At 40.8% G+C, this 16,275-nt stretch overlaps 1 protein-coding gene across 1 annotated transcript in view; it reads left to right on the top strand.

The window, feature by feature from the left end:
* Cubn (cubilin) overlaps positions 1 to 16,275 on the top strand; it is a 230,570-nt gene that overhangs the window by 110,425 nt on the left and 103,870 nt on the right. The window contains exons 29-31 of the mRNA XM_069990436.1: positions 4,246 to 4,427; positions 9,418 to 9,589; positions 11,084 to 11,253. Coding sequence (XP_069846537.1) covers positions 4,246 to 4,427; positions 9,418 to 9,589; positions 11,084 to 11,253 — 524 coding nt within the window. The remainder of the gene's footprint in view (positions 1 to 4,245; positions 4,428 to 9,417; positions 9,590 to 11,083; positions 11,254 to 16,275) is intronic.

Here is a 16,275-nt window from a genome sequence, read left to right as displayed (position 1 = left end):
AAAGCTAATATTTAATATTATATTTCCACTGCCCTGGGGCCCATATGATCATATAGAGTGAAGAGAACACAACTACAGATGGTGTGTGTGTGTGTATGTGTGTGTGTGTGTGTGTGTGTGTGTGTGTGGTGTGTGTGTGTGTGTGTGTGTGTGTGTGTGTGTGTGTGTATGACAACTGAACTACTATAGGTAGATAGTTGTCTGGCACTGGACCGATGTCCCCAGCCTGGAACTTTGGCTGAATTGTTTTGACGCTAGAGTCTAATGGACTTTCCTTCCCCAGATGGCTTTGAACTGCCATCCTCCAGAATTCAGCTTCCTATGTTGCTAGGATTACATGTGTAAGACACTGGCTCCAAGATTTTGGACTTTCTTTAAAGATAAACTTAGAACCCAAGTGCAGTACCACCACGACAAAACAAGACAAACAGAAATGTTGTAGTACAACCATTGTTGTTGTAGATCTACCCATATCTTACCTCTTCTGTCATTATTTGTGATGTTTTTAGCCAATAACTCCTTTGCTATCTCCAGATCTTTCCCTAATCTTGTCCCAAGTCTTGTTCAAATATAATGCACAGAACGTGTAGAGGAAATATAAGTAATACATTTGCATTGAAGTCCTTATTTTGATTGTTTCATTTAATTGATATAATGACTCCTAGAGGTAATAATTAATACTGATAAAGATGAACTGGAGATTACCCAGGTTACAATACTTCTGTATATAGTATCCCAGCTTATATGGGAATCCGTATCATTTTACTCCATAGCCTGTGTTGTATCTGGTATGCTAGAAGCTTCCTGAAAGTTTTTTTTTCTATATAACATACATTAAGTAATTTTGAAATCATGACACTGTTATGAAAACCTTCGTGCTAATTTGATATATACAGCTACTATGATTATTTCTTTTAAATTTGTGACTGCATTCATCATGCAATCATTCTCTCTTTGGTAGTGCTTTCATCCTCAGTCATTTTCTTTCTGTTGATGCCTGAAATGTTTCTAAATAACTTCCATCTACTTTAGATTCTCTATTTCCTTTACATTTGATTATTTATGCATCTGCTCGGGTACAGTGGTGACAGAGAGGATATCAGTAATCTACATATCACATCCTATATACCTGCTATGTTATCCTTTTTTACCTCCTGTGCTATATCCTATGTTACATGAGGGTTTTTTCCCTCCATTAGGAGACATTAAATCTACCTGTTTCTGCAGTACTGCTTTGCTTATGACAAATGCTCTATAAATGACATTAGATAATTAATTTACATTTCTCAAAATTTAGGACCACAGAAATGCAGTTTCATGTCTATTGCCATTATCACCATTAACTTGATTTTCTAGCAGTTATAGTTTTAACCATAAATGCTAATAAAGTTCCTATTATACTTTGAATCTAATAAAAATATTCAATTAAACTTGCTACCTTGAGACACATGAAACTTTACTTGTGCTGATAAATGTGAGTTTGTCCATACAAATAGGGAAAGACAGTGTGGTCATGCAGAAGACAAAGAAGCTGTTCAAGTTTGAAATCTCTTTGAATTTTTCTTTTTCTCTTCATGCTCTCACTGCGTGCGTGCGCACACACACACACACACACATACATGTACAAAAGCTACTGTTGAGAACAGAATATAACATACCTAAATACAAACATTAAATCTTTGGAGAAAGAATTTTTGTGTCTATGGAGCTATAGCTGTAATTTTTCAAAGCAGAATTCAATTCCAAAATTCTGATAGTATCCTTTCAGACTACATTGCTTAGCTTCATGACATTAGTTATTATTTACAAGAAAACCTAAAACAGTTGAAAAGACCATGGAAAATGTTACAGAGTTTTTTTTATGAGTCAACTATGATTTAAGAAAAGAAAGAAGTTGGCTGGTGAACTGAAGCAAAGTTAAGAATCCAGAGATGGAGAACCCTAAGCTTCTATTTTTTTTTTTAATCTCTATTACCTTTCTTCCTTGGATTATTTGTGGATTTTTTTTAAGTTTGTATTTATTTATTTATTTTTTGGTTGGTCGTGGGGCCTGAACTCTGGGCCTGGCCGCTGTCCCTCAGCTCTTCAGCTTAAGGCAAGCGCTCTACCACTTGAGTCACAGCACCACTAACAGCTTTTTCTGCTTATGTGGTGCTGAGGAATCAAACCCAGGACATGAGTACATACAAAGCAAGCACTGTACCACTGAGCCACCTTCCCAGCCCAGTTTGTATTTTCTTTAAGTAGTTCTACATAGGAGTTGCCATTCAACAGTGCCCTTTATCAATACAGGGCCTCTTGGTCATTGTCAACTCTTTTAAGGATTATTTAACCAAGGAACCCACGAGCTGAAAATGTAAATAGAAATACTTTACTTCCTCATAAGTGTAATTTAGGAAAAGGTGTCCCATCCTAACACATGTATTGGCCGTTGTGTTACCCAAGTTAAGGACAGATTCTTTTCTGGAATATACTGTAAGTGGCACCCCTTCAAGTGGGCCGTTGGTACTGAAGAGCTTCATAGCCTGCAGTGTTTTGGGTTTCAGGACAACTATTTACTAATCTTTTATGGCCTTTGTTTTTGAACATTCTCACAGACTGGAAACAATGTTAACACATTCAGTTTTAAGTAGTATGCTTTTGCAGAGATTTAGGCCAGTAATGAGAGAAGTGATATAGCAGAACCAATGGAATATACTGGCTGCCCTGAACAGCAAATTTAAAGTCTGGAAACCTAAGGTTTATAAGCAGAAACACAAGACAAGCAACTCAAGAAGAACACAGCACTTTGAACTAGAATTAGGCTTCTTTGTGAAATCATGATTCTTTTTAGAGCTTTCTTTGGCTTTTGTTTTTTAGCTAAATGAGAATTTTATATGAAAACAGATTTTTTTAACTTTTAACTAAAATAGTTTTTTGTTTCTATGAATTTGGTGTACAGAGGGGTTATAGTTTCGTAAGTCAGATAAAGAGTACATTTCTTTTTGGACAATTTCACCTCTTCCCTTATTCCAGTACACTATCTCACTTTATAGATGGAATTTGCAGATCTTTAAATTGCTTACCAATATCTAATCCAAATGCTAAGATGTTTTTCCATTGTTATATATGTTTTTCCATTGTATAGGGTATAAGAATAAGCCACAAGTCTGAATATCTTCATTAAAAAAGAAATTAGTTTTTTCTCCAATATTTTTTAAATCTCTAATTGGTTCATGTCAAGGCCTCATTGCTTTTTGTGGCATGATATTTCAACCTTTACAAACACTTGCTTCTGTTTCTTTCCTCAGTTAGAACATCTGTTGCTTTTGGTTTTCATTTTAGATACAAATTTATGGGATCAGTACCTATATGATGAATAAAAATACTAAAAGTTTCGATGTGGTGAGAATTAGGACAAATAATGTATCAATGTTTCTTAAAAATGAACATTAAATTATGATTGATTTTTCTCTATATATGGTTTTCCTTTTCTTTTTCTTTCTTGTTTTTATTTTTTTGTGCTGGTCTTGGGGTTTGAATTCAAGGCCTGGACACTGTCCATGATTTTTTGTGCTCAAGGCTAGTGGTCTACTTCTGGCTTAAAAAAGGGGGGTGGGCAATTAATTGGAGATAAGCCTCTCAAGGACTTTCCTGCCTGGGCTGGCTTTGAACTACGATCTTCAGGTTTCAACCTCCTGAATAGCTAGGATTATAGCCACTGGTGCCTGGCTATATTTATTTATTTATTTATTTATTTATTTATTTATTTAATTTTTTTGGGGGGGGTCTGGTCTCGTTGGGGCCTGAACTCTGGGCCTGGGCACTGTCCCTCAGCTCTTCAGCTCAAGGCTAGTGCTCTACCACTTGAGCCACAGTGCCACTTCCGGCTTTTTTCTTTTTACTTATGTGGTGCTGAGGAATCGAACCCAGGGCCTCAGGCATGCAAGGCAAGCACTCTACCACTGAGCCACCTTCCCAGCCCCTATTTATTTATTTTTATGCTAGGGATTGAACCTAGAATTTGTGCAAGCTTTCTCTCTCTCTCTCTCTCTCTCTCTCTCTCTCTCTCTCTCTCTCTCTCTCTCTTATCCTTTTGTCATTGTTTTATTTTTATATTTTATAACTGCACAATTAAAGTTCATTATGACTTTTCTCCTAAACCAGCATCGTGTATTTTCAGTTACCTCTTGTGGGTTGAGTTTTGGAAATTGTTCCAGGTGTTGCCTCACACTGGGAACTGACTAAGCTTTGCTGTTTTCCCAGGTTGTGGTGGGGAGTTGTCGGGAGCCTCAGGTACCTTCAGCAGCCCCGGGTACCCTCAGAATTATCCACACAACAAGGAATGCCTCTGGTACCTCACCACCGAACCAGGGAGTAGCATCCAGCTCACCATTCATGACATCGATATGGAATTTTACAGAGATTGCCTATATGATGCCTTGGAGGTAAGAAGCAAGGCTGCTGTTCGGTACTCTACGACATTGGGGGTAAAACTGGAAACCACTCAGTCTGCAGCCCTGTTCTGTGCTTAGACATCCTAATGAATATCAGCCCTTCATGAGAAATGTTAACAGATGTTTGGGACTGATACTTGAGATTGGCTTTCTCTCCAGCAGGGCCAGAAGGCCTTGGCTGTAGGCAGTTCAGTTAGGAGGTGAGGGGAGCAGGCAGGCATAGGGAGCTGGGGGAGGGAGCATGAGGCAGGGAGAGAGGGTGCCCCTGTGGGCAGACAGACTTAGTCTTCTGTGAGACTCAGGATCTTCCTCTGAAGGAATGGAAGAAGTTTCAGGCCCTAATTCTGGTCCCAAATGGTGAGTACTTTGCTGGGGAGCATTAGCATCCAGTGCTTCCAGTTGGAGAAAACTCTTGAGAAAACATTGGGAGGGACCATGTACAGAGAGATGCTGCCTGCAAACACTGCAGGTGGCTTGTTTGTTTGTTTGTTTTGGAGCTGCTGTGGATAGAACTTCAGTCTTATAGAGGCTGGTAGATACAGAGCTGGCCAAGAGCTCTACCATTGGGTTATGCACCAACTCTTTTTTTTTTTTTTTTTTATTGGTTTCTTTTGAGACAGTCTCATTATTTTGAACTGCACTGTCCTGAAACTTGAAATCTTTCTACCTCAGCTTCCTGAATAGCTGGGCTTACAGCTTAATGATTTTCTTTTTCTTTTTCTTTTTTTCTTTTTCTTTTCTTTCTTTCTTTTTTTTTTTTTTTGCCAGTCGTGGGGCTTGAACTCTGGGCCTGGGTACTGTCCCTCAGCTCTTCAGCTCAAGGCAAGCACTCTATCACTTGAGCCACAGCGCCACTTCTGGATTTTTCTGCTTATGTGGTGCTGAGGAATCGAATCCAGGGCCTCATGCATTCAAGGCAAGCACTCTACCACTGAGCCACTTTCCCAGCCCAGCTTAATGCTTTTCCATAGTTACTTGGTGTGCTGAATTTTAAAGATGAGTACTTTTCCAGTTCTACTGGTAAGAATGCATCTTAGTAAAACCCTTGAGAACTTTAGAAACATTTATTAATCTCCACTTTTTTATTGCAAGACTCTAGTTATTAACCTATGTGGATGTGTCTTCATTTGTATCTTCTGAACTTTGCAAAAATTAATGACTTCTAATTCCACACAAAATCACATATTTTGAAAAGGATTTAACATTTATTCCAGGAAGCTGGGGGTGTCCTTTTGGTTTGTTTTGCCACTATATCCTAAGTACTTAGCAAAGTGCTAACATACAATGCAATTTGGGAACTGAATGGAAGCATGCAAACCTCTGGCTGACAATAGGACATCATGCACATGACTAGTGGTTTCACAGTGGAATTTTTACAACCATACACTCATATGAATGTGAATAAGTAAGAGAAGGATTTTGTCCCTGTATTATAGTTTGGAGCCACACTCACATTCTTGGGCTTTTCCATGACCACTGGAGGGTGAGAAGTGAACCCAGTCACAGCTCCATAAGCCAGTGTGAAACCATGTATGTGTGCAGATTGAAATGAGCAAGGAAGACTTCGTAGGAAACTGTGACACTTACAAACTTTGATTCCAAAATGGGGTTCTAAAACCATCTCTTCAGTGGGTGGATGAGGAGCCCCTAGCAATTACCTTCAGTACCTCATGCCTGTGTAGAAAGGGAGAAAGCTACAGGAAATGAAATCAGAGACTGAGCTGGAAAACCCTGGGTTCCATCCTTATCTTCATGGTAGGCCTGCTGCCAAGTCATGCTTCCATCTCCGACGAGGAAGAGGGCATGGGAGAGAAGAAGGCACCTCCTGAAACTTACCTTCGCAGTGTGAAGTGGGACTAACTCTCACTCTGGGAATGCCCAAATGCTTTCTGTTGCCAGCATGGATATTACTTGGTTGCATAAAACCCCTTGACACTTACCCAGGGCTGGCAGCAGCTCTTCTCCAGTAGGGTGCGATGTTCCAGCTCTTCATTTTCATATTCCCAAGTGCCTGTGATTCATGCCCAGTTGGCAAAATGTAAATGGGCTCATTGTGCTTTGGGTTTTATCGTACTTATTACGGTAGAAAGCAGAGAGACAGAGCTTGTTCCTTGCAAACAGTTTTTAAAACTGAGAGACCAAAAGCAGGGGTCCCAGGCAGCCACAAGCAGCCAGAGGGCTACCATGCCTGCTCAGAGATGTCTCTAAGAAGAGGCGGCAGGCCGTGCTGGAGGTCCGTTTGTATTAGAGCAAGCTGACATTAGAGTGGTTCCTTCATTCCATCACCAGTGGGGAGAGGCAGGGGAGAGGAGTCTTTGAGAATGTTAACTATTGAGGGAAGAATTTCTTTTTTTCTTCTTCTTCTTAAGCCTGAAAAGATCAACCGTTTGACTTTTTGCTCATCAACTTTAATTCACTTCTCAGACAATGCCGTGCTCAAAAGGAGAGAGCTCTGTTATCTGGTTGGGCTAAATGATGATAAAGTGATTTTTCCCCCCTCCCTCTGTCCTTAGCCACTGATGGTGTGTTGGCAGAAGGTTTCAAATCTGCTTCCCCCTGGTGGGTGTGCTGGGGTAACACCTGGGTAGGGAATGGCCCGCCCCTGGGCCATCTATGGTCCCAGAACCTTCTGGTACATGGGCAGCATAGACACATACTGTACTTCTTGCTTGCCATGGCCAGTTGGCCTTTTTTCTTTTTAAAATAATTTTGTATGGTATCATTCACATGGCCCTCGGCAGATAAAAGGTTCCCCAACCCTTGTAGAAACATGGCTGACTGGTATTTCTTGTTACATGAAATGTAGCTTTGTAGATTCTTACTATCATCAGCAATTGGACTTCCTGGAAACCACATAACTGAAACAGAAGCCATGTTTTTTCCCTACAAAAAAAAAAAAAATCAGTGTCCAGAAAGTGACCAGTTGCCTAAAGCCATGTGGTTAACTCATAACCCTGGAATGCTGACTTGATCCTGCCAATCAATGGAGCCAACAGAGCAGAAAGAAACGTTCAAAACAGATTAAAAGCATAGTCTTTGAAATGTTCTCCATGTGGAGCCATTCGCTAAAAGCTGCACTTTTATCTCTGATCATCAGGCCAGTTCTTCCTTAACCAGAGATGAGTCATAAACTGTGGTGGAATGAAACCACACCCTGAAATTCTTTCCATCTTTTTTTTTTCTTTTTTAAACATATGTGTGATTGGCTTTATTGGTGGAAGCCAGAATCACCGTTCTTTTGTGTGGGCCATGGAAATACTGGGCTGATTTCACTTCAGTCTCCCCTGAGAGAGCCTGAAATTGGTATCAGGCAGGAAAGGAAGTGCCCACCCAGGTGCCATTAGCCAGACAATTGCGGGGAGTGAGCAGCTGGGCAGGACTGGTTGTTTGTGCACTGGGCCCAGTGGGAAGGGGAGCAGAAATGTCGCAAGTGGCAGTGTTTATTCTTCTGCAGGCTCCCAGGCCCAGGCAGCTCATACCCATTATGTTTGTGACCTCAACGGGATGCCTGAGCAGGGGAACAAAGAACATTTTGCCGACGTGTGGGTTTTCTTTGTTAGCTCTCGGTGCCTGGGCACAGTGTTCCCTCTCCAAGTGTGTGCTCCTTTCGGGGCTCTGGTGATTAGGAGCACATGTCCTTTGGCTGCAAGCTCTGGGGACTGAAAATGTGAAAAAGGGCTTCCCAAACAAGAAGCGATCTTGGTCCTTCCATTGCATATGTGTACGTGTAAAAGGGCCACAGGAGCCCTTTCCTGAAGTCTGGCTTTTGATGGCTCCTTGGGGGTTAAGGGGCACACAAACATCAGCTCCTCCTAATGAAAATAAACCCGGAGCTCTGGGCCTGCTTCATTCCTTTGCAATTATAGTCTCTGTGCTAGGCACTCTGAAACAGCACTTCCATTCATTTTGGCCTTCCCAGAAGGACTGTAGGGGAACTAATGAGACAAAGACATCATTATAGATTCAAGTCATATACTCCTCCCCTTTTAAAGGAAGCTTCTTGTTCTTAATCTCTCTGGAGAGAGAGCACTTGAGTAAATTCCCTCCCTGTCATTGAGGGCCTCTGGGTGGGCCAAGGATCGGGGAGGGGGGGCGAGAGGGTGGGGGGGGCCCCCCCAGCAGGGAGAGGGCGGGGTTGTTGAGGAATAGTAAGGCCATGAAGGGGCCCAGCTGGAGAGGCAAGGGCCGAGTTGCTCAGCACAGACTCCACTGCACTGAGCCTCCATCTGTTGACCTGAATGGAGGGTGGTGGTGGCTAGGTGTGAAGGGCTCAGATACTAATAGGCTTCATCTACAAAGTCAAATGTAACAACACCCCAAGATCAGTGGGGAGATCGCTATATTCTGTTGGGTTCAGATCGTCCTGTTACCACCATTCTTTGCACACACTGGAGAAGTAAGGGCGTCCAGGAGAGATTTGGACACTAGTGTTTTAAGGCCAAGGACAGTTCCGCTTAAGGAATATATCATTAAGTTGTTGTCTCGAACTTAGTAAGACATTAGATGCATTTCTAGAAGATATATTTACACTTCTGAAGAAGCAAAAAGCAGTAGATTTGGGGCCTAATCTTAAGAAATAATCATTTACAGAGTAGATGCAAATGTATGACTATAACTAGAGAATTAATAGAACTCTGCTTTTAGAAACAGAATGGATTTTCTTTTCAGGCAGGTTCTTCCCATGTAGCCCAGGCTATTTTTGAACACACAAACTTACAATCTTCCTACCTTAGGCTTCTGAGTGCTGAAATTACAGGTCAACACTTAAATTCAGTCTACCTCTACAATTATCTGCTGAACAAGCAGGTATTTCATGGGTGATTGAACTCAGCTCACGTTCATCATTTATAACCACATAGGAAAGCAATCTCTAACTGTCATAAATTCCAAGAGTTGGTTGTAAAAAGGAGGGGTTCAAATTGCTTAAATATATCTTTTGATTGATGTTTGTTTGTGTTTTTTTTTCTGTATCTAATCTTAGATCTATGGAGGTCCTGATTTCCACTCTCCCAGAATAGCCCAGTTGTGTGATCGGGGATCTAGGACTCCACTGCAGGTCACCAGCTCTGGCAATAAACTATCAGTCCTATTTAGGACAGACTACAGGGAAAATGGGAGAGGCTTCAATGCCTCATGGCAAGCAGTCCCAGGAGGTAAGTGAAAACAGGGGTATCCTCAAAGTACTTAGGCCAGGCCTTGGTTAAATTTCATGAAGTTATTGGGCAGAGGTATAAATTCTGATGACTTTGTGACTTCTCAAGTGGCTAATTCTGCTTTGATATATACTCTTGTTTTTCCATTTTTGAAAAGTGGTATAGTAACTTTCAAAACAGATGAAAGTATGCTAGCCCATGGTGAGAGTAGAATTCAGGGTGATTTTGTATATGCCATTACTTGTTAAAGGCAGACACCTATTCTCCAACCTCAGATTTAGGCCTCAATACATGGTAAATTACTTCATGTACTACCATAGGATCTTTGGATTGTTGACCAATGCCAAAATTGTAAACATTAGCCAGGCACCCGTGCCTCATGCCTTTAATCCTAGCTACTTAAAAGGCTTAAATCTGAGCATCATGGTTCAAAGCTAGCCTGGGCAGAAAAGCCCCAATGAAACTCTTATCTCCAACCTCAATGCTCAGATCTCAGCCTCCTGAGTAGGTAGGATTGCAGGTGTGAGCCACCAATACCGTTATTATAAAGGTCTTGTGCCAAGGAGTTACAGTTACACAAATCAGGTAAAGAGTACATTCCTTTTTGAACAATGTCACCCCTACGCTCTCTCCCCATTTCTGCCCCATGATTCCCATTAAACATTTTTTGCATGTGAGACTTATCTCATTTAATACGTATGATTAGTCTATGAGGGAAATTTGTTTTGTATGGTCATCTTACAAGCAAACGAATAGAAGCTAAGAGAAGTCAGTGGCTTGTCCAAAGTTCCACAGCTTAGAAATACCAACTCAGAGATGTGACACCAGGCCACCCTAGGTCCCCACTTCTTCAACTCCAAGGTAACATGATAGCTACTTGAGATCTCTTAACATTAGTTATATATGAATTTGTATATACATAATGTTTAGATTACCCCTCTACATTCTCTATAATTAGAAGATAGTTTTAAGTTTTCCTATTATTGGTTTATATTATGCTAAAACAAGGAGCAGTGGCTCAGAAAAAAAGTCATTGCAGTAATGTGTTTGTCTATATTTCATAAATTAAAATCAATCTAAGTAATTGTATCTAGAATGTTAAATTGATAAACATCAGAAATTGTTATTTATAAAATCATATATTCTAGTTTATCAAATATTATGATGGAGATGATTATTCTTCAGTATGAGATATTTTATAGAACAACAAAGAGACATTGTATGGCTTTGTGAAACCATAACTTCACTTTCACTCATTTTGGTCATTTCAGTGATTTTAGTCATCAGTATTTAAAGTGTTGCAACCTTTTTCCTACTATCCTGTCTGCCGCCTTTTTTTCTGTAGAGGTAAGTGAATTAACATGGATATTAATTTCTTCATAGTTTTAGCATAGACTACTATAATAGACTAGTTTTGACATTTGTCTCTGTGTAACAGCATAGTTTACCTATCAGTGAGTCTTGCCATAGCTGAACTGACTTTTCCACTTGCAGGTTGTGGTGGCATTTTCCAGGCACCCAATGGAGAGATCCATTCTCCAAATTACCCCAATTACTACAGAAGTAACACCGACTGTTCTTGGGTTATTCAAGTTGAACAGCATCATCGTGTTCTCTTGAACTTCACTGACATTGACCTTGAACCTCCAGACTCTTGTATTATGGTAAGTGACACAAATTTCAGACATTGTCACCAATCAAACCCGAGTCAACACATATGAGCCCATCTTGTCAGTACTTGTTATGTGTGTTTTCAACCCCAAAGTACAGGAAAGGCAACTCCTAGCAACATTATTTTGCACTTTGTCTAGAAACAAACCAGGAGGTAGATAATATCATAGTTTGTTTAGCAACTCAGTTTTGCCTCTACCATTATTAGCTTTCATTATGTTTATTTCATTGTGAAAAATAACCATAACAGTTTTGTGTTTTTGAACAACGTATCTGAATCTGTATCTGAAGAAAGAAGCAAGGAACAGCATCAGTTATTTCTGTGTGTGTGTGTGTGTGTGTGTGTGTGTGCGCGCGCGCGCACGCGCGCGCGCACGCGCACTTAATCAGAGTAGGTTGGGAAACAGGTGTGGAGAAGGGATATATATGACTGTTAGATGACAAAGAGATTCTACTATTACCAATAAGCTTAATGTATTAATAGCTGAAAACATATGCTTTGTGCTTCATGTAAAAGAATTGAATGAGGTTTATTTTTTTCTTTTTCAATTGAATTTTTTTGCTTGTTGAAATACATTTGTTTTTGTAGGCGTTTCATTCAAATAGAAACAAGATTCTCTGGGTTAATGGATCTTTCTATTTTAGCACCCTGACTGATTCTTATACAAACTTCAATTGGCTAGTTTCTTTTAAATTGAACTCAAGAATACTAAAGAGGTTTGTTTTTTTTCTCAATCTTTTCCTGACTAATGGTATATGTGTCAAGTATCATTTTTATAAGATTGGATCATTAATAAATGATTGGTTGACTTTATGATGCATTCACCTTCTACATGAGCCTTTAGTGTCTGAGGTAGCAAAGCACTGACAGGTGTAGAACAGCTACTTCTCCTAATGTGGAATTGGATCCACTGTCCTGGGAATCTGGATCAGCAGGGTGCTGGTGGCTCACACCTTTAATCCTAGCTACTCAGGCTAGAGGTTGAGATCTGAGGATGGAGTCTCAAAGGCAGCCTGAACAGGAAGTTGAGCTATGGTTCACTGTGGCAGAGCGCTAATCTTGAGCAGAAGGAGCTCAGGGTTAGGACCCAAGACCTGAGTTTAAGCTCTATCACTGACGAAAAAAATCTTGATGATATTTAAATCATTAAATTTCAAAATGTGGCAAAGAATTCACAAAGATAGTATGAAACTTCTCCGTTGATATCTGAGAGAGATGTGAACACTGTTTTGATACATGGAGTATCTACTAATCCAGATCACAGAGGATCTGAGAGCCTATCAGGAAGATGAGGACAAAACCATGAGTCCAGGCCTAACTAGGTTAAATCATATATACAGAGTAAGGAGAGGGGCTGGGAAGGTGGCTCAGTAGTAGAGCGCTTGCCTTGCATGCATGAGGCCCTGGGTTCGATTCCTCAGCACCACATAAGCAAAAAAAAAAAAATAGCCGGAAGTAGTACCGGAAGTGGTATAGTGCTAGCCTTGAGCTGAAGAGCTGAGGGACAGTGCCCAGGCCCAGAGTTCAGGCCCCACGACCGGACCCCCCCCCCAAAAAAAAAAAAAGAGTAAGGAGATGGGCACCAGTGGCTCATGCCTTCAATACTAGCTACTCAGGAGGCTGAGATCTGAGGATCACACTTTGAAGCCAGCCAGGGCAGGAAAGTCCATGAGACTCTTGTCTTCTATAAACTACTTAGAAAAAGCCAGAAGTGGTGCTGTGGCTCAAATGGAAAAGCACTAGTCTTGGGCACAAAGGGGCTTAGTACAGCACCCAGTCACTGAGTTCAAACCCCAAGTCTGGCAAAGAAACCAAAAAACAAGACAAAGCAAAAAACCAGCCTTCATGGAGAATGCATCCCTGCTCCAAGTCATCTAAGTGGCTCCTACAAATCTCAAGCCATGTGTAATAGGACAGTTGTCGAAACCTTTGTGTTTTGAGGAGACATATTGTCTACTGATGCTCAGTAGGCAGTGGGCATTTCTCACAAAGTGGCCCCTCCTCTTGTTCTCCTGCGAAGGACTATAGCTGTATAGCTTCTTTTCTTTGGTAAAGTCCACATTACAGAGCATCTGACCAAGCCAAAGCCTCAATCAAAAGCCTGGCTTTTGTTTCCCCCCCTCTTCTTTGGTCATGAGAATGATTTCCCATGTGCCCAGGATACAAATACACTAAGAAATCCACTGCCACATCTCAGCATGCAGCAGGGGTTGGCTTTAACAAACTGCAGCAGGAGAAAACAAACAAAAGGAAGTGAATCTTCAAATAGGCCTCAGTCAGGCCAGGGTGCTGGGAAAGTAAACCTATACATAGGTCCAGCCATAATCATGCTGCTATGAATGATGATGTGAGCAGTGGAAAGAGACAATGTGGAATACTAGAAGTAATGGGCTTAGGAGCCCATAATTCTGCCCTCAAGCTCTTCAGTAGCAGAGCCTCCTTTGCATCTTTCTAATGGTATCTCCCTAGGACTTGGTGGATTCCATGAGTATTCTATTTAGGATTACTATGACAGTACAGCATCATAATAATCATGAGGAAATAGCAAGAATGATTCAGGTGGGCCCAGGAGCCAGGAAAACTTTTCCCACTGCAAGTGATACTTAAGTGACCAGGATGGGAATCTGCAGGGCAGGACATAGAACATGACTTTTTGGAATAGGGAAGGCCAGCGTTGTGCCTGACACATACAGGCAGTGGGGTGAGGGGGCATGGAGGCCACAAGAGACAGATGACTTTCAATCTGGACAAATTCTTTTATGTTCTGGTGAAAACTTCGATATTGTCTTTATAGGAAACTTACAGTCCAAGAAAATGTTCTACAAGGCAGAGCTATAACCTATTCAGAACTGCATTTTACCAAGATTCAGGCAACAATGTATGGAATGGCTTGGCAGAGAAAGAGGCAGGCAAAAGGCTAGAAACTAGGGGGAAAACCTGGATCCGATAAGTGTCTTACACTGGGTGTGGGAATGGAAAGAAACTATATTCTCCGACCAAACTGTTACAGTCACTAGGACTCCGAATCTAATTCCATTGTGAAGGTCATGTGAACAACAGAGGGGAGTGATGACTATTTGCCTGGGGAAAAAAAAAAGATGAATAATGACGGCCTTAGCAGAATAAAGAGGTAATGTGTGATTGGAAACGTTTGAGTTTAAAAGTCTGTCCAATGGACTTTCAAGAGTTTAGAGTATGAGTTTAGGGTTTGGGATGGAGTATGAGTTGGACATACACACTGGAGGGTAATTTTTGTATATGTAGGTGGTTGTTAATATTATGGGAGTGTATATGGTCACATACAGGAGAATTTCATAGAGTAAGAAGAGCCTTGTACACTCTTGGGGTAGTTGTACCATGTACAAAGCAAAGGAGGGATTAAAGGAAAAGGGAACTGGAAAAGTCCCCTGGGGAGTAGGTGGTGAACCAATGAGAGTGGTCCAACAAAAACTGAGGATGAAGACAGTTGTGGAGAGTGGGTGATTAGAGATGCTACACCCACCAGTGGTCACCTAGGGTGGAACCAAAGCCACTGGATCTGATAATCCTGTAAGGAACAGGCCTGCTGTGGTAGTGATGGAAGACTGTAGGTAACAGTGGGTTAAGAGATACAAGACTGCTTGAGAGGGGCTGGGAAGGTGGCTCAGTGGTAGAGCGCTTGCCTTGCATGCCTGAGGCCCTGGGTTCGATTCCTCAGCACCACATAAGCAAAAAGAAAAAAGCCGGAAGTGGCACTGTGGCTCAAGTGGTGGAGTGCTAGCCTTGAGCTAAAGAGCTGAGGGACAGTGCCCAGGCCCAGAGTTCAGGCCCCATGACCGGACCCAAAAAAAAAAAAAAGACTGCTCGAGATTTTCCCCAGAATTATGGAAAGGAAGGGCAAAGCAAAGTGAAAAGCAGTGCTATGGGAAATCCATTGGGAAATTATTTTTGAAAATAATGGAGAAGCTTACATCATGAATGAAGTACTGTGGGAAAAGAGCAACCAGATGAAAGAAAGCAAACAGTTCTTGAAATTATTTTTCTCAGGGTAGAGACCTGAAGATAGGTTATATTGGCCCTAAATGTTTTCATATTTTTGGAATGAGAAACTAATTTTTTTCTGACTTCCAAATTTATATTTTTTCTGACTTATAAAGTTTTTTCTTACATAAATTATTATTGAAAATTGCATAAATTGTACCGAGGCTAAGATATTTTTCCTTACACTATTTATAAGTTACTCTTACAATAAGGAAGGAAGGTGAAAAGAAAATTCTACAAGTAAATTGGGATCAAGATCTTCTGTGTGTTCAGTTGCTATGAGCTTAATTATGGGGATAGGAGATCTGCAAATCTTTGGCACCAGGCCAAGCAATGTCCTGGCAGGGTTAGAAGTTTGGCTCCAAATTATCATTAGTTTTCCAGGGATTCATGAAGGCCAATACTGAAGCCTCAGCCATCAATCTTTATGGCCAAATGGACACTGGATATGAAGTATAGCTAAAGTCCAATATCTTACGTAATAATCTCTGAAGCTTAAGATCATACAAAGCCAATCATTCATTTTGGAGACATTCATTTTAACTTCTTGGTGTGGGTCTCAGATGGAGTCATTAGCAAAGAGAAAAACAACTAGCTGCCAATGCTGCTGCCAGATAATGTTTGTTTTCAGGGACTTTTAATAGAGCCCAAGTGAACCATTCAGTGCCAAGGTAAATAATGCCTAAATGGAAGCAACTTTTTTTTTTTAAGTCATGTAATAATTTAGGTTGTTAGAGTGGAGATGCTACAGATGGGCAGAGGAGAGATTGGAGGTCATTTAGTATTATGTCATTATTTAGAGGTAAAAAATAGTAAGTTGAGTCTAGAGAGGTTAGTATAAAGCATAGATAGAAAATAATGGCAAGATCAGCATAAGAAGGAAACTCTTACTATGTAGACCTTAAATTAAGAATGATTATTTCGCTAAAATATAAAAGCATTCGATTCAGGAAACTGAATTGCAGAATAAAGGACAACTGGAAAATTGGAGGGA

This window comes from Dipodomys merriami, unplaced genomic scaffold (genome assembly GCF_024711535.1).
Source record: "Dipodomys merriami isolate MVZ:Mamm:240054 unplaced genomic scaffold, mDipMer1.0.p SCAF_4, whole genome shotgun sequence".
NCBI classification, from domain to species: domain Eukaryota; kingdom Metazoa; phylum Chordata; class Mammalia; order Rodentia; family Heteromyidae; genus Dipodomys; species Dipodomys merriami.
Note: the sequence above shows the minus strand (reverse complement) of the source record. Positions and strands in the feature narration are given on the sequence as shown.